The following is a 25,526-nucleotide window of genomic DNA, read 5'->3' as shown; positions in this document are numbered from 1 at the left end:
TACACACTACATATATTACATAGGCCTATTACTTTTGCCTCCCCACCTGCAAAAATAGTATCCTACAACACAATATGTTTAGTCAGCTTATTTTAGAACTGAATCCAATTGTTTTGAATAAGAGGAAGAGGAGTCACCAATCAGCCAAAAAGGCTGTAAAATAAAGCAGCAATCTCTTGACCTTTTTTAATTAAATATTTTCAAATGGTAACCAACAAATCCTGACTAAAAGTCACAGTACTATATTACTAGTACCTTGTTACTGCCCAACACTAAATAAGAGACAATAGATATATAGATGGTTGAAGCTGGATATGCATTTAATAAAATCACACCCGTGTGAATGAGGGGCTTCAATATATTAAAGTCTAACTTATGTCTATTAGGTGATATAAAACAAACGGTGCCCACACAAACATTTAAATATCTTTATTGTTAATGGCATTTAATATTTGTTAGGGACAAAAAAAAATCCCTTCATTGTCGTTTTTAAAACAAACTAACTAAAAACAAACATTAAACCTGTATATACGTTATACGGAAAACTGGCTCCTGTGAAAAGTCCCGTTTTCTTTTCTTTTTTTTTTGCATATATGTGTATATTTAAATCTGACATTTCCTGATGAATTGGAAATGGATTATGTAAACAGCAGATTTTGTACTTTCCTTGAATTGTGCCTAAACTGCCTATGCGCATGTACCTGTACCTGTAGGTACCATGTACCTGTCTAAATACTTCCTTAATGTAAACGAAGTCCACACCCACAACACCAGAGGGAGTGCAACAAACCATGTACAACCCAGATTCGGCACAAACAAGGGACTAAATTATTTTCGCTCCTATGCCACCAAAATGTGGAACGCCCTACCAACAGTCATTAAGACATGTGAATCCCTTGACTCCTTCAAAACCGCTCTCAAAGGGCACCTACGGATGGCTGCAATTCGAAACTGGCCTCTGTAAAATCTGAATCCCCCCCACCCCATTTTCCCTCACTGTATATTGTATCTTTTCCCTTTTTTGCTTCCCATATGATGAATTTAGCTACATAGAAATGTCTATTTGTATGTCTCTAAATGTTTGTATGTCTTTAAATGTTTTGATGAATTGAACAATGTGGACCCTGTTGTAAACAAGTGTAATGCTTAATTGGGTCGTCCACTCACAGTTGACAGTCTTTGTATTGAGTTTGTGCTTAAAATGTACTGTAAATTCTACAAACTGTTAATAAATATTTCAATCAATCAATCAATGAGACGAATAACAGTAGGCCTAAGTCAAGGCAAGGCAAAAAAATCAATCAATATAAAATTATCAAACATGATGCAAGCATGCAGCATCAGTTTCGACGTAATACCGGAGGTGACGTCGAGTCTTGGAAGGGAAAGGGGCGGATGATGATCCGGTCGCACAGCAGAGCAGTACAGCAGTACAGTACACAACAACGCTACCTGTCCCTGAAATGCATGCATGCGCCCCGGGCGCCTTGAATGAATGCTGCCTGCCTGGCTGGCTGCTGCAACTTGGCTTTCACAAGAATCACAACACATCAGAAGACTAGTCTCAACAACAACAATACACAAAAAAACACTTGAAAACATGGCTTCCTCCGCATCGGGCAAAGAAGGAGACGCTCCGATCAACAACAGTAGCATGGTGGTGGTGGTGGTGGGAGAAGGAGCTCATCGGGAGATCATCACGCCAACCGTCGGGGAGCTGAGCAAAGAGGTGCGGACCAACATCCTCTGCACCGTGGAGGGATGTGGCAAGATCCTCCCCAACCCGCCTGCACTCAACATGCATCTGGTCAAGTCTCACAGAGTCAAGGTAATAATGCTATCTATGTACTACTACTAGTATCATTTGGCTCCTATGGGAACGCCCTACCAACGGTCTTTAAGACATGCGAATCCCCTTTCCCCCTCTCACTGTATGTTTTCTTTCCCCTTTTTATCTCCTTTATGATGATGCTTTCCTGTTTTTTGGCTATATAGAAGTGTATATTGTTATGTCTCTAAATGTTATGATGAATTGAACAAGGTGGACCCTCTTGTAAACAAGTGTAGTGCTTTATTGGGTCGTCCACTCACAGTTAACAGTTTTTTGTATTGAGTTGTGCTTGAAATGTACTGTAATTCTCCAATCTGTTTATAAATACTTTTAATTGATTGATGACAGAAGCAGAAGGTTTATATGCTTATTATGCTGATAACAAAGCAGGTTCGTCAAGCGACGCCGTCCGTCGTACGACGCCGGGCTTACTTAAAAAAAAAAACACCTACGCATATGCTTGTTTATTTTTAACCGAGAGATTAGTTTAGGAGGAGAATAATCCTTCCTAGCGAGCACGCTCATTTGCTACTGCTGTATGTATGTGACCTTTATACCCCCAAGATGAACTGATAAAGTGAAGACCCCCCTATCCCACAGCTACAGCCTAAATAAAGCTTGTATGTTTTTATGAAGGGATGATCATTACATCCTGATGTAAAATATGTGTATATAATTTATAAATGTATATTTCTAAAGAAGAAGAAACAAATGATGCTTGATATGCTTCTAAGATCATCATACTTCCTACACCCACACTTTCTGAAATTAACAATTAGGCCATCACATGGCTAGCACTTTAAATATCAAATGACACTGCACCCCCTGTATTGCTTCTTTAACCTCATGCCATCTGGACAAAGATACAATAATAATTGTAAAGATAAAGATTATGAATAAAGATTATTATTAAAGATTATTATTATTATTGAATAAAGGTTGTTGTAGCCCTATGAAATGAAGAAAATGCCATGTCATTGTTGGCCTTCCTCACAACGCTGAGGCCGAAACGCGTACGTTGTCCACTCGTCAGAGGTAAATAAAATCATGTGAAAAGGACATATAATGAGTGCTGGCATTTTATTCATTTCATCTTGTATCTTCGAGCCTTGCACCTAGGATTCTGTTCTAACCTGGAGTGCTGCAGGTTGTCTGCCTCATATAGCCTATGGTCAAGAGATATTTTCTACAATATGGCACACTGAATATCAAGAAAATGAAAACGTGGCACTTATACTTTTTCTTTTATTGAATTTTCAAAAGGATAAAGTCACAAGAAAGCCGTTAGGCTTGTTTCCATTGTGGTCCTCTTGGGGGAAGGGGAAAAAACTTCATGTCAGAAAGGTGGTCGACACCTGCTATAAAGTACTAGGCTGTTGGCGATTTGTATTGAAGTCTCCTTCTGGCCTTTCATTGTCCCATGACCTGCTGACCCACTGGTTTTCAGGACTCTTGTGGGAGGCATAGTGATTCCCCTCAGTGAATGGCACCCTTTCTCTTGGAAAGACTGCCTTTTGGACTGCAACAGACTACAGTCTGTTGGAAAAATAGGTGAACGTTAAGAATTTGAATTTGGGCTTAAAGGCACCTTCTGTGGCTCATGCCCAGCAAGAAGAATGCTTAAGCATCCTCGGATGTAACAAGCTCACACAAGACGGGAGGGGACCTAGGGGGAACTATGGTAAACAGCAGCAGTGCTTCTCACTGTATGCAAACTAAGCACTTTGTGAGATCTCTTTGTGAAGGGTGTATAAACTGTACTTACTTAAGCCTACTGTGAAGGCAGCACAATGATAAAAGTGAAGGTGTTTTTTTTCCCCCCATGGCTGCATGATGAACTAAGCATCTGACAGTAGAGTGATAATGATACCACCATCATCAATACAAAAGCAAGCCACATCCTTGATGGCATTACTCACTGTCCTATAGCTATATATAGAGTCTGGAACTACACCTCCCGAAATCCGAGTAAGGAAGCTTCCGTTCACGAAAATGTATTTTAAAATATCTTGGCATAAAAAATATATATAATTCCATTTCTGCTAAGTAGCAAACTAGACGATTTGTATTTATATTAGGATACATTTGTGCCACTGTGAAAGACGTAACGGAAGTGGGGAGGAGGCTTCACTCCCGCTTTATCGCTTACTCATCATGATAGAGCTTCCGTTGTTCCAGACTGTATGACGGAAGCATTTGAAAATTTCGAAAGGCAACAGTCTGGCCCGAGACTATTTGTGCATCATTGCACACCAGTTTTCAATTTGCTGTGCTCAACAACTACGTTTTCATGTTTGACTGGACAATAATGCCACAGACGAAAAACAGTCTAAGTCCACACTATTTATCCATAATGTATAAATGATAGATAAGGGGTCAGGACAACTAGGCATTTTCGTGGAGGGGTCAGAATGATTGGACTTAGACTGTTTTTCGTCTATGGTACTCATTGTTGTCCCTCAATGAGGTACTGTGCTAGTGCCACCACACATTACCTTGACAACGCTAATGTTTGTGTTACACAGTCAGTGCTGGTATCCATTTCTGGAATGACAATTAAGCTTTATAGGCTCTCATAGTTGGACTTATTGACTATAGTTTGTGGTGACGCATGGTTTCTCTTTGCTAGAACAGACGTTTGAATTGCCTGATGTTTTGTCCACTGATGTAGCTCAAGAAGGTTTACTTGTCACTACTCCTACAGATACAAGTATCGAAATGCAAACTGGTATTAAAGGTGGGTCCACCTCAATACTGTGGTAACAGCAACATAAGAACAATGAAGATTAATTTACTGTATAATAGGCAGTCTTTCAGAACATTGGCTATTTCCATGGCATAATGCAGCGGGTGAATGCAAAGCTGTCCACTTATAAGCTCTCCCCAGTGGTAACAGCAGATGGAGGTGACCTTGACCACTATGATGATGCTAATGATGTCATGTAGCTCAATACGTTGGTCTGCGTGTAACATTTGGAAGTGCACCCAGCTCGGCATGTCTTACATAACGAGTATCATGCTGTTCATGGATTCAATCATGTGCTGTCTGCAGACGGCCTCCTCAGCAGCGCTATCCAGGGATGGCTTGGAGAGCTGAGACAAGACAGACACAATGGCTACGTTTACATGGACAGTTAAATCCCATTTTCATTCAGAATAAAAGTTAAATCCTATTAAAAGTTGTCATGTAAACACCTACAAAAACTTAAATCGGAGAGGAAAATGGCCAATCTGATTTAAACTTAGATCTGATGTAACTGACCGGTTTATTACATTTTAAAATCCTATTGAAACAATTGTGGACTCATGTAAACACTCATTCGGATTGAAGTTAATTCTGGTCTTTCTGTGCATGTAATTGGTATGGCTATATTATGCTCTTGTTTTGCGATTAATTATATTAAGAAACTAGACACTAGAATTTCACATCTCTGAGAGAAACCTCTCATAGTAGGCTACATCAAATATAAAGTAATACGGCATAAAAGTGTTTTTTTATAATTATTTTGTTTTACTGAAATGTAATGGAGTAAAAGTATTGGAAATTGAAAATACTCAAGTAAAGTAGAAATACCTCAAAATTGTACTTTAGTACTAAAGTAAATGTACTTATTTACTTTCCACCACTGGACGTAAACATATCCGCCCCTATCCAATCAGAAGCCTTCCCAGCCCCAAACCTGATGTGGAATGAAATAATGGGATTTAAAAGTATTGTCCATGTAAACACTCATTCGGAATGGCCATTCCCATGTAAACACGCAGCAAAAAACATTACTTCTGAATTCATTCATTCTGAAGTTTTCATTCTGAATGAAAAAGCCCTCATGTAACCGGAGCCAATGTAAAACTCAGGAATCTGGGGAAAATCTGTCATTTTAGATTTATTTGGATATTCAAAAATAGCAGATCTGCACTATGAGCTTGTATAACTACTATTTTTGAAAAGGCGTTAACATTTGTGCAAATCTTTGAATATATATATACAATTTAATCCAGAGCCACTTACAGTAAGCAGGCTATATACTGTACATGTCTGCTTACTGTAAGTAAGTCTCCAAGCTATATATATATATATTATATATATATATATATACCGTATATATAATTTATTTCTCACACATACACACACACACTAGTGGGCGACTGTGGCTCAGGAGGTAGAGCAGGTCGTCCAATGATCCATGGGTCGGTGGTTCGAAGTGTTCTTGGGCAAGACACTGAACCCCAAATTGCTCCCGGTGTGCTGGTTGGTACCTTGCATGGCTTCCACTGGCTTACCAATAACAACATTTCAGTCAGACAACTCACGAATAGATTTAACCAATATTTATTGTAGAATGAGAATACAAGTGTGCATATGATATTTGAGTTGGCGTTGTCTCTGCTGCATTTGTCCTAGGAGGATGGCTAGGACAAATAAAGAGGATAAGGCACAGAGGTGCAGCCCGGTCTCCTGTGGGAGGTGCTATGTAAACAGGAACTGCGATGATTGAGTGTTCCAGCAGAGGTGCTAGATAGAAAGCTCATAACTTGTGATGTAAATAATGAGATCCAGAACAGTTGAGAATTAAACGGCACAAAAAATTGACACATACGTACTAAAGAACATGGAAAATCCACAAAAATATTAACATGTCATTTAGTAAATGTTCTTGTCCTTTATCTTTCAGTCTGTTATACACATTTTTTCCACAGTTATGAAATTGATATACTTTTTAAAATAAAAACATCAACTCTTTTTTTTATATCCTTTTTATTATTTCAGTTCAGGGTCAGCAACTCTCATGCACCTCTAGAACCTCTGCTGGAACACTCATTGCAGTTCCTTTTTACACTGCACATGTGCAAACCTCCTGCAGGAGCCCTGGCCGCACCTCCGTGCACATTCGTCTTTAATGTTTCTAGGAGGAAGGCAGGAAGAGCATGCAGTCTAAAGAGCTTAAGTAGCCCACCCAATTGTTCAGCTGACTGCCACATCAGCGAATGAAGTGTGGGACTTGCACACACTTATACACCCACATAGAAAGTCAGCATGTTAACCCCTTGAGTATAGACTGCGCCTTTGAGCACGGCATGAACTCCCTTGAGTATGTCTGACTGAACTAACCCCGCAGGCTATGTCTCATACGTTTTTCAGGAAACTGTTAGGATTTAGAAGACATTTGTAGAATCGGTCTCAGGTCTTAATGGGTGGTTGACGTAACTTATTATGGCCACTCTACATGAACTAGATGCATTGACGTAGCCATAGATCTCTCAAACCATGAAACATCTTGGAAATACATTATGCATCAAAAATGTAAGCGACCCGTCAGCAGAGTGAGATGTGATCGTTGCCGACTATTGGCTCTCTCAAGCTGATTTCCTTGTTTTGTTTTGGACAATTAATTTGAAACATATTGGTTGCGTTTTAGGTTTGAGTGCTATTGAGAACGATCTTCAAACTTTTAATAGAGCTGTGTTATCTGGGTTAAAACACGCACAAAATAATCTCACACTAACCAGAACTTAAACATTTTTTATTTGTTATTCTACACAATGTAGTGTTTTTAGCATTTCTCCACATTACATTCTTTAAACCCTTTCCTACATCTTTCTCTCATTCTCTCTCACTGTCAGGATGGTTTTGTCAATCCCACCATCAGTAAGGACATGAAGGGCTCAAAGAAACTGTACTGTTGTCCAATCGAAGGCTGTCCAAGAGGGCCAAACCGACCCTTCTCCCAGTTCTCTCTGGTCAAACAAGTAAGCCTTACAACATAATGACTACGCAAACTTGTCAGGACCTGAGGAATTGAAATGGGTCATTTACAGCATCGTATACAATACTATAGATGCATTTTCTTATTAAAGTGACCATATGCTAGTGTAAAACAGCAAATCATGGCATCAGCTCCAGCCATCATACAGACAAATACCAAAGTGCAGACCATATTTTTGTTCTTCTATCCGCTGTATCCTAGCACTTCATGAAGATGCATGCTGAGAAGAAACACAAGTGCTCCAAGTGCAACAATGGCTACAGTACGGAGTGGGACCTGAGACGCCACACAGAGGATTGTGGGAAGACCTATTGCTGTACATGTGGCTGCCCTTATGCCAGCAGGGCAGCTTTACTGTCACATGTCTACAGAACTGGCCACGAGGTCCCTACAGAACACAGGTGAATGCATGCAGCATCACCTGATGCCTGTCAGGAAGAAACCACCTAACTCCAGAATGTACATTTTTCAGGAAATTAAAAATATACATTGTTCAGGAAATTAAGTAAACCTTATATTTTGAAATCAAAGCAATACTGCCTCATCTAAGTTATATTATATTGTCAATTACTATTGCATGAGAGGTGGTGGTGGAGTTAGTTGCTTTAGCAGACAGTTTGAGGGTCCAGTGGAGTTGAGAGGTTTTGTCCAAAACGTGTTTTTTTACTTTTCATTATATATATATTTTTTCAAAACAGACGTAAAGGGTGTTCTATAGACACATTCAGAGACGGGTCACCTTGTCGCAGCGAACGTATTTCCTGTAGGCGGAGACGATATATCTGCAGTGTAAACAGGCAGGTCTTCTACTACATTGAATGGTAAAGTGACTTATGTTAGTCTGCTCAAACGTTACTCTTTTACCTGCTTTTTACTAACACTAACTTTACAAAGATGCCCAGAACATCGGGAGGAACCTGTGTAGTTTATGTCTGCTCCAACAGTAGTGGCAACATTCAACACAAGGCTGCTCTACTTTATACTTCATTTAAAGTATGAGGTATAAAGTACAGCAGCCATTTGTTCTTACAGAAATATTGGGTATTGGGTAAGACTGACGTTATGTATCTTTCAGGACCTTTCACTGCCTCGTCTCAACCATTACTCTGTGGCTCTGGTCTCAGCCACCGCAGTGTATTCTTTGTTCAAAGTTGAATGTTGCCACTATTGTTGGAGCAGCCATAAACTACACAGGTTCATCCCGATGTTCTGGGCATCTTTGTAAAGTTAGTGTTAGTAAAAAGCAGGTAAAAGAGTAACGTTTGAGCAGACCAGCATCAGTCACTTTACCATTCAATGTAGTAGAAGAGCCGACTGTTCACACCGCAGCTATGTTGTCTCCACCTACAGGAAATACGTTGCTTACGACCATGTGACCCGTCTCGGAATGTGTCTATAGTACTGATTTAGGGAGAAAAAATCTAAAACCATAAAAATGGAGTTGGCAACATAGCAACGATATACAGTCTATATGGCATATAGGCTTGACTTGTAACACTGCACTATCAGTTTGGTGCTAACAATTTCACCCCCCTTATCTTCATTTGTGTCTGTGTTGCAGAATCCCACCGGTTAAAAAGCGCAAGATGGAGAAGCTGATGAGCGGCTCTATGAAGGACAAGCCCAAAGAGGAAACCTGTCAGATCATGAGTGGCGACAGAGAGTGGTCAGAGGCTTGTTATCGTTATGACCCGACAATAAGCAACGCCTCGGAATCGAGCAGGCAGGCCACCCGAGCCCCTAGAATCCTCCAGAAGCTGCTTCTCCCCAAGCCCAAGATAGCCCTGGTCAACGTGCCGCTGATGCAGTTGGCCCACCTGCCTGTCCTCCTTCCGTCCACCGAGAGTGGTGCTTTGAGGTCTGTGGTGCTGGCTGTCGACAGCCAAGGCTCCCTCAGCACCCTCCACTTCTTCCCGCAGGCCATGAGGGCCGTCGTACCCCAAATGGACGCCAAGAACCTGGGCTTCAAGAACGGTCTGCCTGCCTGCTCTCGCTCCAGCCTGGGCCCTACCAGCACGGGAGTGCAGGCGAGGCTGGAGTCTGCGGACGCCCAAGACGCCAGCAGCCTCGGAGACCAGCGGGGGAGGAGCACTTCCACAAACATTCAGACTGACATATCTTGCCTATCTCGCTTGCACGGAGGAGTAGGGATGGGTGTGTGTACCGCAGCGGAATCCTCTGTGTCCTCCTGCGCCCAGACGGACATCAGTGTGAGTGCTCAAGTCCTGCTGCCAGTCAGCGTGGAGACCCAGACCTTCTCACCGAGATCCAAAGCCACCTCCACTATCGGAGCTCAGACGGACATCCCATGCCTTAGCCAGATACCCTGCACCTCCTCCACGTCAACCCCCTACATAACCAGGCAAACCCAGACGATCCGGCCCATGACTGGCCCAGAATCCGACCAGGCCATCATGTGTTCTGACCTGTTTGACAGCAGCTCACTCAACGTTTCCACCCAGACCGCTCTGGCCATGGATGTCTCCCTCACAGCAGCAGGTAACGCTCTCTATGAGGACGAGAAGTCCGTGGGGGGCATGTGCTTTGGGGTGCAGACGGATGAGCTTAACCCAAACAGCGTCGCGGACAACCAGACCCAAACCATGACCTTGCTGACTGACCTGGAAAACATTCTGTCGGGTCACCAGGTGCTCGCCGATGCCACCGCAGGCTGTGGGCCGAGCCTGGGCTCTGTTCAGGAGCAGCACACCGGCATCGACTTTGACTTCGAGGAATTCCTTAATGCTGTACACATCCAGACACAGACGGAGGAGAGCGAGCTGGGAGCACTCGGAGGTGACACACCACTAGAGTCTCTGGATATCCAGACCCAGACAGACTGCCTCCTGCTGGCCCAGCTGGACCGAAGCGATGGCCAGAGTCGGACCCATGCCAGTGACCTGGAGCTGGCCATGTTTGATACTCAAACTCAGACTGACCTCAATTTCTTGCTGAACGCCGGAAGCCACATGCCGCTAGGCAGCATTTTGCACCAGTCTAGCTTTTCTATGAGCACAGAGTCTTCGGACACGGAAACACAAACCGATATCCCTTCCCTACCCCAGAGTCTCTCGGCACAGTTCGCCGCTTCCCAGAGCGAGCACACGAGACTGCTCAGCAGCACTGAGACCCAGACTGTGAGCAGCCAGGCAGAGGGCCTCGGACACCTCTTCCTCACCAGCAACGAAACCCAGACGGTCATGGACGACTTCCTGTCGGCAGACATGGCCTGGAACATGGAGTCCCACTTCAGCTCCGTGGAGACCCAGACGTGTGAGGAGCTGTGCGCTGTTCTCTTTCAGCAGCCGGAGAAACCCAACAGCTGAAGGCCTCCCGTGTGGAGCTGCTTTAACCCCCCTGGCCTGCAGCACATGTCTCTGGTGTCTGCCCTTTCCCTCTAGAGTCTAGGAGACCTATACTGTTGTCCGACTGTGCAACTACAGTTCAAGTCCATCATAGCAGGAAGGATTCAGCCAAGTTTCTGAACATTCCATTGGGGGGGGGGGGGGCATCGTGTCCAGAAACGATTTTAGACATGTATGCCGATCGCTCCGCTGCACTTTATTAGTTAATTGGGCAAGACTTATTGAATCCTCTGCCAGTTTACATATTTATTTGCACATGAAATACTATTGTTATATGTGTCTTATCTGAAACGCCAGTTCACTCCTACATCTCAGTGTATGAACACTAGCTTAGTTGGCATTGTTTGGTCATACTAGCTTTGAAAATAGTTTGAAAATGGTATTAGCACCTTGTTACCTTGTTAAGATTCCACTCAGAGGATGATATTAGAGAATATCTCCTCCAAAAGCTGTTGAATTGTCCTCTTTTCCAAGACAATTTACATTCACCTCGTTGAATCAATTTAAAGTTTGTCTGGTACTCGATAGAACCCTTTATAAAAATGCAATTCAATTTAGCTATTCTAACCAATCACTACTACTGCAGTTTGGAAATAATCATGAAGACTTGCAGGGCCAACATTGAAGCATGCATTTACAGTAATGGCAGTTGTCTGCTTGTGTCTCTGATGCGTGCCCCTGCTGTTCTTATATCATGGGCAAGATTGTCAACTTCCTCATGGACAGCACCCTCTCATTTTAGCATGCTGTTCTGTCAGTAGAGCCTACTTCAATTTAATAATTGCAAGGCAGAAGCAAATCCTTTTATACACCCTGCAAAGCATCGATTAAACCCGTTATGCTTCAGAGGTATACTACAGTATATGACCAAGTGAGTTAGTGGGTCCCCTGTCTAATTAGTGTTTGTAATTGGTGCACTTTGTTCCAGTGAATGGATATCTTACTGCTACAGCTACACTGACATGGTAGAGAATTGTATGCTTCCAGTTTGTTGGTAACATTTTGCGACTGTCTGGTCCTGTTTCAGAATGGCATTTATAGTAGGCATTTAGCTTTTCCAGAGCGACTTACAAAGTGGTGGTGAATGTATATTACTTTTGATTACATCCTTTGTCACTATCTAAATAACTAAAGTATTTACTCCTGACTAAAATATTTGCCACAAACTACTGAATGAAACTAAAGGGTTTTGTCTTTCCAGTGTGACACCTAATGGATGGAATTTGTTTTAATAATTTCAAATCCTGAGGCAGCTTTTTTCTCAAAGATGAGGTTTTGTTCCTCCTGCCTTGTGGGATTGTAGTGTGACTGAGCAGTGCCCGTGAGCACTGTCTTGGATTCGGAACACTGTGCAGAAAGAGAGAGAGACCTAGACATCATTAGTTGGTTGTGATGATTCTCCACAGTGCTCTGCAGCAGGGACGTGCACACATAGACATGAAAGGGGGCTTCAGCCCCTGCTCTTTTACCCGTCTGTAAAACAAGTGCCCTTTCCAGACCACAATGCAGGATTTACTATGGTGAAAGAAATGCACATGCGCCTCCTTTCCATACCGGAAGGCAGCATTCAGGATAATTGTGTTGAACAAATTTGTTTTTCGAAATCCATATCGTACACCACATCTCCACTAGCTAAAGAGTGCCTGGTTGCGCCCCGAAAATAGCTGATCTACAAGCTCTCAACGTGTCGCAGCGTGACGCGTTGTGAGCTTGTAGATCTGCTGTTTTCACTATTTTTGTCAAAGTGCCCTCTCACAGAATTTCAGCCCCTGCCTCTCTAACACTCTCCACGTCCCTGCTCTGCATAAACTTGTGTTTTCATGTGTTCAGTTGAGGTGCTGGCTGAGTCTATCTCTCTGTTTTTCATCATCACAACTGCCCCATTTAAACACTTTTTGGAATTAATTGGAATGTCAAATGCGAGCCCGGCCTGATCATCCAAAGTAAACGTGCGACTTCTTGTCTTATTCTCTTGTGGCTGAATGGAAGCAACTTGCAGCAGCAATGTTCCAATTAATCCAACTAGTGAAAAGCAATCACAGAATAGTAGTGTTATAGTGGCAAAGGGGAAAATGCCATAATAAATTAATAATGTCTGTGCTTGGCTTCCTTTTAACCACAGGAACATTAATGAGGTCAGACACTGATGTTGGGCGATTAAGCCTGGCTCACATTGCCGTTCCAATTCCGGCCAAAGGTGCTCGAAGGGGTTACGTTCAGGAAGGACTGCAGACAAGCAAGGTTCTTTCTCACCAATGTTAACAAACAGTTTCTGTATGGGGGGGGGGGGGGGGGATTGTCATTCTCAAAGAGCCTTCTGCAAACTCATCACAAAATTGGAAGCACAAAAATGTCATTGTAGCTGTGGCCTTAAGTTATGGTTTCCGTTAACTGGAACAAAGGGAACTAATTGGAAATGTAAGTAAGGAAATTGCTAAGCTAAATTCTCCCCTTGTCACACCAGTTATTGATATGTGATTGTGAACTGTGGTCTCGTGTAATCAACGTACTGTCTTTGGCCCCTATAGTTAAGCAAAGACAGTTAGTAGACTAGACTGTCGCCGTCTGACTTATTCATTAGCTGGCTGTAAGTGTATACAGTATCGGCGCTCTGTGTTAAAGTGATACAATAATGCTGTACAGAAACCAAGAGCATTAGCCTCTCTTTTGCCTGTGAGTGAAATGTGACTATGTTCACCACCTAATTCACCACCTGACATATTATACAGTAACTAGTTGAAGTTCCTCTATCGTAATTGCCTGGATTTGAGCTTTTACCAATGTTACGTGCTTTGTTTCCTTCTGTCTCTTGTACAAGCTACTGTTCAAAGTAACCTAGTGCTTTGGTCATGTATGTGGTTTTCGTATGGGAGCTTCAGACCATTGCAATTCTTCTGTGCTCCGCCGTACGAGGGCGGTGCATGCCAAAAACAGCAGATCAGCAAGCTCTTAAATAGATGCTAGCTGTTTGTCATGCAACACTGTCGGGTATAAATTGAGCTTAAACAGTTCTGTCTAGTTGCAAATCTGATCTAGGCTTTACACCCATGTTACAGAGTTACCTCATTTGCACAGTCACCCCAGTCACACTGTTTTCTAGGGACAATGTAGGCCTTGAGTATTTCTTAATTTTGTTATGTTGGTGCCTTAAACCTAGTATTATACTATATAGTATAGTATTATGCTATATAGTATAGTATTATACTATATATATATATATAATTTGTTGTAGACAATTTGCTGCTCTTAGATGGTTAAAATGTTGAATAATGTACAAAATATTTTTTTTGTTTATCTTTGATTTGCATGTTTAATCACATTTTTGTTGCATGAAATCTTAGAATGCCTTCAGTAATTTGTGTTTGAAAAGCATTCTTCTGTCCAGTCATGTCAATGCAGTATTGTGTTATTTTATAGGCATTTGTTTAATGGCTATTTTAGGAGGGTGGGTTCACCCTCTTTCCGTTTCTAGATGTTCCCTTGAAACTTGATGAATGTACAAGATACTGTGCCCTGATGTTACATGGCCATGTTTTTGCACTGCATCCAAACCATTCTACACTGTTATATAGAATTTCAATGTTTATGTTCTACTGTTAAAGCTTCTCTAGTGGAAATATTTTGTATTTATAACAAAAATATTTATACGTTTATTTAACAGGGACAATACAAAAAACAATGCATCAAGTTGTAAAAACATGAAACCATTGCAATGTATATGGGTTTGTAGCCAAGGCTAATTTGCAACCCCAGTCCCTGGTTAGGCCTTTCTAAAGTTCTATACCTCCACCTTGTTGTTACTACAACAATGTGTTAATTAGATAGATATACACATCTATATCCATAATGGTGCTGTCAGAGATGGTATTTCCCTGCTCATCTCTTCACCTCCCCATTCTCATGCTTCATTATTCTGTCTTTTTTGAGAATTAAATCATTTTCTCCATCACTTGACATCTGTTCTCCATCAGAATCAATTTGGTGTTCTTTTCTTCGGAGGCCACCGAGCTCTGTCTCCAGTTCCTCCACTCGCCTCAGGCCCTCCTGCTGTATCCGGCTCATGGCTTCCTCGTGGCGCAGGCGACTCTCTGCGAGTTGGGATGTTCTCTCGTCCACTTCCTGCTCGGTTCTCCTCAGATTGTCCCTCAGTCTGGTCAGCTCCGTCCCCTGCTGGCTCACCTTACCAAGGGACTCCTCGAGGGCCTCGCTGGTCTCTTTCATCTGGACCGCCATGTCGCCCAGCACCTCCTGTGAACATCTCAGCTCCACCTCGCAACTGTTAAGTCTCTCCTCGGTCTCTGAGTGTCCTGGGAGGCCCCAAGCTTTTGCTGACAGCTCGCCGACTCCTCTTTCTGCCGCACGACACTAGTATGAGGTGTTGCAGTTCCACAGTGCGCCGTTCCACTTCTCTCTCTAGTTCACATAGTTTCTCCTGCTGGACTTTTGTTGCGGTTTCATCTGGCTCTTCCCTCTCATTACACTTCAGCAGAAGGTCCTGTATCTCATCGTTGGCTATGTCCAGGTATCCCTGCAGAGCTCTTACTTCTGCCCTCAGTTCCTCCATCAGTGCATGCTGTCTATCCATCTCATTCTCCAGCTCTTCATTCCTTGAATTCGTTGCTTGATGGAGGTCCTCCAGATCACTCTTTCGGTTCCTGAGAGTTGTGAGGGCAGTTCTAGTGGTCTGCACTAGGTCCGTTTTCAGTGCCTGCAGCTGCCCTTCTGTGGTGATGTGCAGGTCATTTAACTCCTTGTTTTTAGCATCCAAATTGTTTCTGGCCTCCATCAGTTCCATCATCAGAGAGTTGATCTGTTTCCTTGTTGTGTCAGCAGACGCCTTGTTCTTCAAGAACTTGTTGGCTTTATTGAGCTCAGCCAGTTGTCTCTCCATATTAGCAGATTTAATTCAAAATTATTGTTCATTAACTTGGAATTGATGGGCTGCACACAAAACAATGTAAATGTCTACATAGGTTGTCGGTAAAGTTCTTTAATGTGCATGCAGATACAGAACGCAATTGTCGTTTTGTCTTGGAGTAGCCTTTGTTTAAGTATGTTTCTGTTGCCTAAATGTGTAGTTAAAGGTTGCCTTGTTTTAGTTGCCGAAGCTATACAGTTACAAGACATACTCTTAATAAAGTGCTAATGAAATATTTGTCTCTATCAATTGAAGCATATTTATATATGTGTTACAGTTAAAGGCTTACCATTCTTCATATACTATGTCCTCACTAATAATCATGATAAAATTGCACCATTTCTTTCCTACTCTGTCCGTGTCTCATAGGAGGACTGGGCAGTTCAGAAACCCGTCCACCAGTGACATCATCGATGGGGAATCCAAGCTAATTGAAACTGCCCGCTTTCTAGTCCTGAAAAGTTGCAATACGGAAATGGAAGCCATCGTTATCACGATAAGAAAAATCTAAACATTTTTGTAAAAAAAAAAATTGTTTAAAAATAAAATCTGCCTAACGATGATGTCACTGGTGGATGGGTTTCTGAACTGCCCACAGCCCTCCTATGAGACACAGATTGAGTAGAAAAGAAATTGTGCCATTTTATTGATTATTACTGAGGACCTATTACATGAAGATACGTTGAAAAGTGGTGAAGTGGTCCTTTAATCAATTTACAGAACGCTGAAATCTGGGTTGTATCAAAGTGTCCAGATATAGCAACAACGCTACACAGTGACTTTACTTACTTACTATTTTATTTTGCATGTCATTGCGCACAAATGCATGCTGCACCTTCAGGTAAATCCAACATTTGAATATAGTGGCTGCTGTTAGAAGTTCAATGCCACAAAGTAGTGATATAAGCATCCCAGAGGTAGAGTAATGGAGCAGTTCACATTCGTCCTACTAATCCATACAGACAGGCACGTGCACACATAGACATCAAAGGGGGCTTCAGCCCCTGCCCTTTTACCCATCTGTAAAACAACTGCCCTCTCCAGACCACAAATGCAGCATTTACTATGGTGGAAGAAATGCAAATGCCACTCCTTTAATGCCATGCCGGAACGCAGCATTCAGGAGAATTGCTTTTTTTCCTGAAGTTGAACACAGTATTTTGCATTGAACAAATTTGTTTAGAAATCCATGTCGCACACCGCATCTCCACTAGCTAAAGACTGCTGGGCTGCGCCCAGAAAATAGCTGATCTACAACCTCAGAACGCGTCGCAGAGTGACACGTTCTGAGCTATCTGAGCTTACGCTTACGGGATTTCAGCCCCTGCCTCTCTAACACTCTGCACGTCCCTGCAAACAATAAAGTAATTAACTGGCCCTGAGTAAAACATGAAATGTTTGAAGATTCTGCATTCGACATTCATATGTCGTCAATATCCATAGTCTACTGCACACTGCACGGGTATTTTATAGAAACCACACATACCAGTGTCTGGATGGCAAAGAATCGGCAGGAATAATCTAATTGTCCTTGCTCCTCAAGAAAGATCTCCCAGATTGTGAACTGCATACTCTGCTTATCCTGGCAGATAAACAGTTACAATTGTGTGAATGTGACTAGATGTGATTGTCTTTTCTTTTTTGACCTAACCGATTGGCAGTGGTTCAAGTTTACAGTCTACTTAGCACAGGGATTGTGCCGGGAGGACAACCACACATTGTTGTTTGTGTGGTGAGTGTTTAAAGTGCAAGCCACATAGCTCTGCTTTTAGTTGGATGGCAGCTGTAGTTGCTGGGCAACGAGAACGGCTTGAGAAACATTTGTGGGAAACTGTCAGCACAATTGTAGCATGTACACAGTAATGTCTACGAGTGTTCGCGTAGCTCTGAGTGTACACGTGAACTCTGTGTGTACACGTCGGTGGTGGAAAAAAAGGTACTGGCATGTTTTTACTTGAGTAAAAGCATCAATACTGCTGCTGTTACCCTTTTACTTGAGTAAAAGTACAAAAGTATTCATATAGAAATGTACTAAAAGTACCAAAAGTAGAATGTACTCATTATGCAGAATGTCCCATTTCATACGTTTTCAAATATATTAATATCCTTTGAAAATAGCCAATCTATAAGCTCGCATCACGATAAATATATCGGGCTGAAGTGGTTAGTGTATGTTAATAATCAAAATATATAAAGTGACTAGTAACTAAAGTTTTCAAGTGTGTGTGTGAGAGAGAGTGTGTGTGTGTGTGTGTCCAAGCAGGAGGGCTTAACAAGGCTTGCACAAAATGGGGTGCTCAACATTCTTTTTCATACAGCGTTTTCCAACCAACATTTGAAAGGTTGCAAGTGTGCTAGATTTCCAAGTCACACTAAATCACTTTTCTTTGTGAGCACCGCACTCTGACTCATGGGTCGCACACACCAAGAACTGCTTTAGTTATTATTCTTGCATAGTGATTGTGAATAATAGACGTTTCAACTATCCAGCCTTCATCAGTGTCACACTGATGAAGGCTGGATAGTTGAAACGTTTGTCTATTATTCACTATGCAAGAATAAAAAGTAAACTAAAGCAGTTTTTGGTGTGTGTGACCCATCATCGTTATTTCTCAAGTAAGTCACAAAACAAAGTCACCTGGACAGATCCTTTTTAATGTATGAGTTGAGTTGAATGCCGAGTCATACTAGATTAAAGAATTAACGAATGCATCTTGTAACCACAAACAAATTCAATTTCACAATTAGTTTTTTTCCCCCTTAATCTTCTGAGCCTTGACCTGAGCTTTATTTCTATGTATAAATATAATCTTACAAAAATATATTTTTTTTATTGGAGATGTCCTGATACTGTATCGGTCCTTATTTGTCATATCGGTATCGGTGAATCTAACCACTGATCCGACACAGGGGTAAGGGGTTGACACTATGGCAGGTAAATAAAATGTTGCATGTGAGTTTGCTTTCGAGTTGCCCAAACTGCAAGTGCACATTTGAGTGAGGAGTCTGCTATAAACACAACACAAGATATATATATATAGCTATAAAAACAACACAAGATCACAACACTGGTATCGGTATTCGGTATCGGTGGCTAACACAGAAATTGTGGTATCGGGAAGTGTATCGGGATTCGGGACATCCCTATTTTTAATTGTGCACTCATACAGAGTGAGGATTCACAGCAAGACTAACTTTTCACAATAGTCTGTGCGCAGACGCCCTCATAGGCACCTTGGTGCCCAACAGTATAGGCAGCTGTGGTGTCCCTGCTGTTTGTTTGGCGGGCCTACTGTTGCTCCGTGGAGCCTGCCTGAGATGCCTGCCTGTAAAATAAGTGGTGCGGGGGGCAGTGTCGGCCATGGAGGTGAGGGACACCTCATACCTCTCGGGGACACAGATACTGAAAGTGGATAGCAGGTGGTGATTCTGCTGACATGGGCAACAGTTTGAGTTGAACGCTGCACTGTAGGTGTCGTCTACTCTCGTTACCTCACCTCTTTCGTCACCTGTTGTTGCCTCCCTGGAAGTGGCGATGTTGTCCGCATTCGATTCTAAGGTCTCTCCGCTGGTCCTACTTGTATGTTCCGATCCAGGCTCACCGTGGCCGATCTGACTGGCGATATCCTGGGGTCTGAGCTGGGGTGGATGGACCGGAGGTAAGACGGTAAAGCTGTTTATGGAAAGCAGTATGTTACTCGGCCTGCCCCTTAGAAGGCGGTACTTTGAAGGAAGTTGGTGTGGCTGCAGGAGAGATTCCCCGAGCTTCCTTTCCGCTACCGTACTTTCGCCACCGAGTAAGAGGTGATGAGTGGCTTTCTGCAGGTCGTTCAGGACAAGGCACTCTGGCGTCTGCTTGGCCTGCTGGGCCGCTGATGCACTGGTGTGACTGTAGGAGGTGCTCAGGAGCCGTGATGACGGGGTGGTGGTGGTGTTGGTGGTGGTGTTGTGGAGGCCAGTGTCATGATGGGGTTGAGTATGTGGCTCCACAGCACAGTGGGACTCTGGAGTGATGGCCGAGCTCTCTAAGTCAGGGAGTCTCATGTCAACACACAAAAGGCAGTGTGGTGGGTCTGGCTCGCCATTCCTGGGCTTCTTATTCCCTTTCCTCTGAGGCTGGAGCGTACAGGCTGCTGCCGGAGACATGCTGCCCCAGCCCTGGACCTGTATGTCGTTTCCAAACCAGGAATACAATATTTTATATGCGCTCAAGAGCACTGATTATATTTCAAAAACAGTGGTGGAAATTAAAAGTACTCAAATTCTTTACTTAAAGTAAAAGTATCAATACGGCAATATAGATGCACTCTGTCACAAGTAAAAGTCCTGAATTCAAAATGTACAAAAGTATTGTCATTGGTGTACTTAAAGTTCCAAAAGTAAAAGTACTCATTGTGCAGAATGAAGAAAGAATAAAGCAACTAAAAGAAAAAACAAAACATCATCAAAATCCAAGCAATAGGGTCATTAAGTGGTTATTAAGTGATTTGAGTAAATAAAGTACTGGCATCTAATAATTTAACTAATACTAAAAGTTGACATATGAAACTACCGGTTTTTATTTGGGTTTTTTTAACCAATATAATCCTGATATTTTCATCTAAATTGATTTTGTTCAATGTTGCATGCAACAAATGTTCTATGCCTCATTGTTTAGTCACCTGGAATGTTTTAGTGTTAGTCTATTATTATGTCATGCGATTTAATCTACAGTAGATTTAGTCGACTAAATGGTATTTTGGCGGGCCTTGATGGCGTCGTAATGGCTGATTTTACACTAGCTGATCTACGAGCTTGTAGATCTGCTATTTTCAGCATGCAACCAAGTGTAAAATGACTTATACTGGATCTCTTGTCCACTAGTCCCTTCCTAACATTTTAGTCTAGTTTTTATTTGTTGACAAAATTGTCAATATATTATTTAGTCTTAGTTTTAGTCATCATAGCTTAGTTTCCATTTAGTATTCCTCAGTGAAAAAAGGTAGTCGCCGAACATTTTCATCGTCATAGTTTTAGTCGACGAAATCAACACTGGTTACTTGGATGTGAGTGTGACTTACAGCCTCTTCCCAGCCAGAGGGACAGTGATACGCGCTACGCTCCTCCTGCTCTTTCCAGAAGTTGTCCTCGCTGATATCTATAAGTCCATCGACGTTGTCCCGGTCTGCCACCATGCCTGGATGCTCCCAGTACTCCAGTGGCTCATCCATGCAGTCTTCCCCAGTCGTCTGGTCACATTCTCTTATGTTTGCCATCATGTGAGAAGAATTAAGGCTTAATTTGGGGGTGAAAACTACACAGAGAAATCAAAAGAATAAAGATTAATTGTATCTATAGATCACCACTAATACTGATTCTAATCCCTGGAACATGTGACGCGTTTTTTTAAACCTAAACACCAGTGTGTAATAATGAAACCATGTGCAACCCAGATTCGGCACAAACAAGGGACTAAATTCATTTTGCTCCTATATGCCACCAAAATGTGGAGCGCCCTACCAACAGTCAAGACATGCGAATCCCTTGACTCCTTCAAAACTGCTCTCAAAGGGCACCTACGGACTGAATCGCCCACCCACCCCTTTCCCCCCTCACTGTGTTTTTTCCCCCTTTTTACCTCCTCTATGATGATTTCCTGTTTTTAGCTAGAAGAGTATATTTGTACGTCTCTAATTGTTATGATGAATTGAACATGGTGGGCCCTGTGTAATACTTTATGGTGTCGTCCACAGTTAACAGCTTTTGTATTGAGTTGTAGGCTACTTGAAATGTACTGTAATTCTGCAAACTGTTAATAAATCAATCAATCAAAATGCCAAATTTAAATTTTATATGAATATAAAATAGCCTACACTGGTATACACAAGTCACCTCAGACACCTCACAGAACACCATAGTGTTCTAATTCTAAACACATATATGACTGACTTTGATTGTATAACTTAAACACATAAATGTGTTTAAAAAGTGTTACAAACACTGACACGTTACAAAAAGTGTTACAAATAAGTGTTTAGAAATGCTTCATGGATTTAGTGTAGTTTATTAGTTTCCGTTCCAGTTTATTTTTTCTTTGGACGATTGCAAACTGCATGAGACTGTGCTGCTGAAGTAATCCATAATAAAATCGTATTAGTCTATTGTAGGCCTATAATTAAGATCCAGTTCGTCCACTTTGAAAAGTTCACTCACCAAAACGCAGTTTGAGTTCGAAGTGCATTCGCACACGCATTGGTGCGTGTCAGCAGCAGGTTGCAGGAGATTGTGCACTACTCCAATAAATAAAATATTGCAATATCCGCGATTCCGGTCTAAAAGAGATAACGGCATTACATTATTAATACATTGTGTGTTCAAGATTATCCACCGTACAACAACGTTTGGGGCTCGTCATCAGGAGCAGTAAACCTAAACAAGAAGTGAGACGGACACGGAAATGCATTTAATAGAGTGCTGCTCAGTGGGAACGCCGTGCGTCACCATGGCAACCCCTAGAGGCCACACTAGACGTGATGTGACGTAGTGGAAAGTGGGAAAGGGGGAGGGGTGAGATGCACAGCACTGGCGGTGCACCCACTTATACTAGTGCACTGTGCACCCCACTTCAATCTATATAGTAGCCTACTATAGAAGTAGGATGGTATAGGCCTAGGCCTATACCTATACCATCCAGTATTATAGTGACTATAGTGATGCAATCCAATCCAATGATCAATTAGCACAACATTAACTCCTTGAATATGTATCTAAAGGCTACTTGATCCAGGGGGAACAGCAGCCCAAAACACTGTAGGCTACTTAGTGTTTTTGTTGGCTCTGTAGGCCCTACAGATCGAGCCAACTCAGGTCCAGTTTACTAAAAGCTATAAGTGGTTAAAATATTGCAAACAGAAAGACATATAGAAACATAGTCAAATGATTGATTTATGATCAATTGTGTTTGATTCTTGCTTTATCCGAGTCACCTTTCAGGGTCCTATCATGTTGTGCGTATATATGTTTGACTATCTATGCGATAATAAATATTACCCGACGCGTAATATTGTCAATTTACGTCAAATGATATATTTGCATAATAACAAATGATATATTTGCATAATAACATTAACAAATGATATATGTGCATGCATACAAAACAATGTCTGCATAGTAATACATATAAAGGGAAGATGCATGTTCTTCTCGCTTTAATCAAAGAGGAAGCGGCATGTTTGCTTAGTGGCGCAGCTAGCAGATTGGTACGTCGTGTTCCCAGCAGCAAGCATCCCACTGAGACACACACACAAACACACACGCACCCCCCCCCCCCCCCCCCCCCTTCATTCATCATCAGCAGCAGCAAGAGCTATATCAAGCTCTGCCCACTCCGCATACATGATATAAGTAAAGGACACTGCAAAAAAGGCACGTTGCTGGAAACGAGCAGAGCGCGCGTGGAAGGAAGGAAGGAAACCCCCCCAGTGTTGCAAACTAAATAATTAAATTGCATGGTTTCAACGGATAGGATTTATAGCCGCCGCCGTTACTGCTGCTGTCGTCGCATGCATGGGTAGAATTTGAAAATGTAGTGGGGGTGCATCTGCAGCAGCTTGGCTTATTGGTTCAGGGCTGCACAGTGTCACCGCGCCTATCCTATCCGCGCGTCGGACGCACTATACGCAGACAGACGCCTGACGGCTGACGGGCTTCGTCTCTTCTCGCAAGCGGTCCTTTTTCCTCCTCCTCAGCACCACTTTCGGTTCTTCACAGAGAGGAGAACAAACTGTCCCGCTTTATGGAAACGGAGACCGTGGTGATCATGCTGCCTCCAAAGAACTGTCTCCCCAGGAACTACAGCTGCATAGCCGGACTGTTCGGGAGCCTGGCGGCCGCGAACACGAGGCTCGAAGACGGGGACGACTTTGACCTGATGAACGGGACGTGCGAGCCCGTCGAGTGCCCCGTGGTGGACGAGAGGCCGCGGGGCAGGGAGATCTTCCTCAAGCCCCCTCCTTCCTCAAGTCCCAATCTGCGCCGGAGGTGCAAGTCTCTCCCGACGCCCTTAGCGAGGGCGAGCCTGCAGATCTCCCCGCGCAGCCGGAGCCCCACCAGTCAGAAGAAGGTCCGGTTCGCGGACTCCCTGGGCCTGGAGCTCATCTCGGTGAAGCACTTTGACGACACGGACATGCCGGAGGTGCCGGAGATACTGGCGAAGGTGATGGTCCCCAAGGGGCCGCTCCATCTCCACCGCATCGACACCAAGTTCCCCCGCGGCGCAGACAAGGCCGTGTTCATGGAGCTGCAGTTCACGAACCCAGGCACGGTGCCCGGCTTCGAGCACAAGGTGAGAGAGGTGAAGGTGGTGCTGGAGACCGTCGAGGCGGACGAGTCCAGTCTCTCTGGCATCGTGCGCGTGTTGAACATTGCATTTGAGAAGAGCGTGCACCTGAGGTACTCCATCAACAACTGGATAACGTTCATGGACAGCCTGGCGTCCTACGTGCCGGACTCGAGCGACGGCGCCACCGACAAGTTCTGTTTCAAGATCGTCACGCCGACATTCCTGGAGAACGGGGGCACGTTGCAGTTTGCCATTAAGTACTGTGTCGGGGGGGAAGAATACTGGGACAATAACAATGGAATCAACTACAAAGTGCGGCGTCACAGGCTGAAGATGTCCCCGCCGCGTGAATGGGAGAACGGCTGGATCCACTTCATCTAAATACCGGAGATGAGGTGTCTAAAAGTGTCTTGGCCTCTAATGTTGTGCGTAATCGCCGTGCAGACGGTTATATGGGGCACCTTAATGAAGAGAAGATCATAGCCAGTTGTTAGTGAGTTTACTGCCGTTGTCAGTCACTCTCAGCTGTCATTTTGTGACATTGATTGAAATTAATATACCCTTGGCTCTATAGTCATAATATGCTCGACAGATTTGACAGGTTTGAGATGAGCCTTGAATGATAGGTGCCCGGTGGTTCAGGCCTGCCTGCGAAGTTGTTTGATATTTTTTTGTTATCATCAGGGTGCTGTCCAGTTCAGCACCCCCTGATAAGGGCACGTCCACACGTTATATAACGATGAAACAGCGAAACACGTGCCACGGCAAAACGTGCCCGCCATCATGACATGTATGGCCACTTTACGCATCACTTTTCCTTTCACAGTCGCAGGAAAATGTGTCTAGATTTGTAGACTGGCTCAAACAGTTAAAAAAGTGCATACGTTGTTTTTAAAGCAGCGTTGACGCACGTATAGCTCCCCCAAATGAACCAGACCGGCATTATGTTTCATATTCTCCAGAATAACAGTTTTGGTGTCAGGAACCTTGCCATTGTCTTAATAATAAGTGTGCCAGTTAATTATTTTAAAGAGAATTAATGCTATTGTTCCCCACTGTCATTTAATTCCAAATGCCTTATGGGGAGTTGCATCCAGTGCATCGGATATCTTACAATGCCTTCCTTCCACCAAAAGCTTCTATATTATCAGATCACATAATAAACATTATACAGTACTGTACATACAGTATGTTTGATTTGAGCACTGGAAAATAAGAAGCAAGTGGCTGGAGTGGACCAACCAGTGGCAGAGTCATGCCTTCCCCCTGGCTTGCACAAACACAAAAGGTACAGAATGTTCAGTCAGGGTACAGGATGTTCAGTCCG

At 43.1% G+C, this 25,526-nt stretch overlaps 4 protein-coding genes across 4 annotated transcripts; 2 read left to right on the top strand and 2 right to left on the bottom strand.

Annotated features, from left to right (window-relative positions):
* The first annotated feature begins 1,453 nt into the window (after positions 1-1,453).
* atmin (ATM interactor) lies at positions 1,454-12,475 on the top strand. Its single transcript, XM_083794358.1, has 4 exons — positions 1,454-1,828; positions 7,454-7,579; positions 7,798-7,997; positions 9,158-12,475. Exons 1-4 carry the CDS (start codon positions 1,496-1,498, stop codon positions 10,920-10,922), a joined length of 2,424 nt encoding a protein of 807 aa, XP_083650484.1. The 5' UTR covers positions 1,454-1,495; the 3' UTR covers positions 10,923-12,475.
* On the bottom strand, positions 12,332-16,002 carry LOC310879596 (uncharacterized protein). The gene is made up of 2 exons (XM_083794367.1): positions 12,464-16,002; positions 12,332-12,369 (listed from the first exon to the last, which is right to left on the bottom strand). Exon 1 carries the CDS (start codon positions 15,850-15,852, stop codon positions 15,241-15,243), a length of 612 nt encoding a protein of 203 aa, XP_083650493.1. The 5' UTR covers positions 15,853-16,002; the 3' UTR covers positions 12,332-12,369; positions 12,464-15,240.
* Positions 16,003-19,077: 3,075 nt separating this feature from the next.
* On the bottom strand, positions 19,078-22,210 carry cUnh16orf46 (chromosome Un C16orf46 homolog; the record flags this gene model as incomplete). The annotated part of the gene is made up of 3 exons (XM_083759335.1): positions 22,072-22,210; positions 20,940-21,172; positions 19,078-20,043 (listed from the first exon to the last, which is right to left on the bottom strand). Exons 1-3 carry the CDS (start codon positions 22,109-22,111, stop codon positions 19,078-19,080), a joined length of 1,239 nt encoding a protein of 412 aa, XP_083615461.1. The 5' UTR covers positions 22,112-22,210.
* Positions 22,211-23,313: 1,103 nt separating this feature from the next.
* Positions 23,314-25,023, top strand: LOC310853338 (protein phosphatase 1 regulatory subunit 3E). The gene has a single exon (XM_083757647.1). It carries the CDS (start codon positions 23,654-23,656, stop codon positions 24,578-24,580), a length of 927 nt encoding a protein of 308 aa, XP_083613773.1. The 5' UTR covers positions 23,314-23,653; the 3' UTR covers positions 24,581-25,023.
* The last annotated feature ends 503 nt before the right edge of the window (positions 25,024-25,526 follow it).

This window comes from Protomyctophum parallelum (genome assembly GCF_964188405.1).
Source record: "Protomyctophum parallelum genome assembly, chromosome: 2".
Classification (NCBI taxonomy): Eukaryota; Metazoa; Chordata; class Actinopteri; order Myctophiformes; family Myctophidae; genus Protomyctophum; species Protomyctophum parallelum.
The sequence above is the reverse complement of the archived record's forward strand: the minus strand, read 5'-3'. Positions and strand labels throughout refer to the sequence as shown.

Excerpts from the sequence above, each read along its gene's own strand:
- LOC310879596 (XM_083794367.1), bottom strand. The coding sequence starts at position 15,852 with ATGGAGAGACAACTGGCTGAGCTCAATAAAGCCAACAAGTTCTTGAAG.
- LOC310853338 (XM_083757647.1), top strand. The coding sequence starts at position 23,654 with ATGGAAACGGAGACCGTGGTGATCATGCTGCCTCCAAAGAACTGTCTC.
- atmin (XM_083794358.1), top strand. The coding sequence starts at position 1,496 with ATGCTGCCTGCCTGGCTGGCTGCTGCAACTTGGCTTTCACAAGAATCA. Across the intron at positions 1,829-7,453 it reads TCAAGTCTCACAGAGTCAAG|GATGGTTTTGTCAATCCCAC; the intron begins GTAATAATGCTA and ends TCTCACTGTCAG. Across the intron at positions 7,580-7,797 it reads AGTTCTCTCTGGTCAAACAA|CACTTCATGAAGATGCATGC; the intron begins GTAAGCCTTACA and ends GCTGTATCCTAG.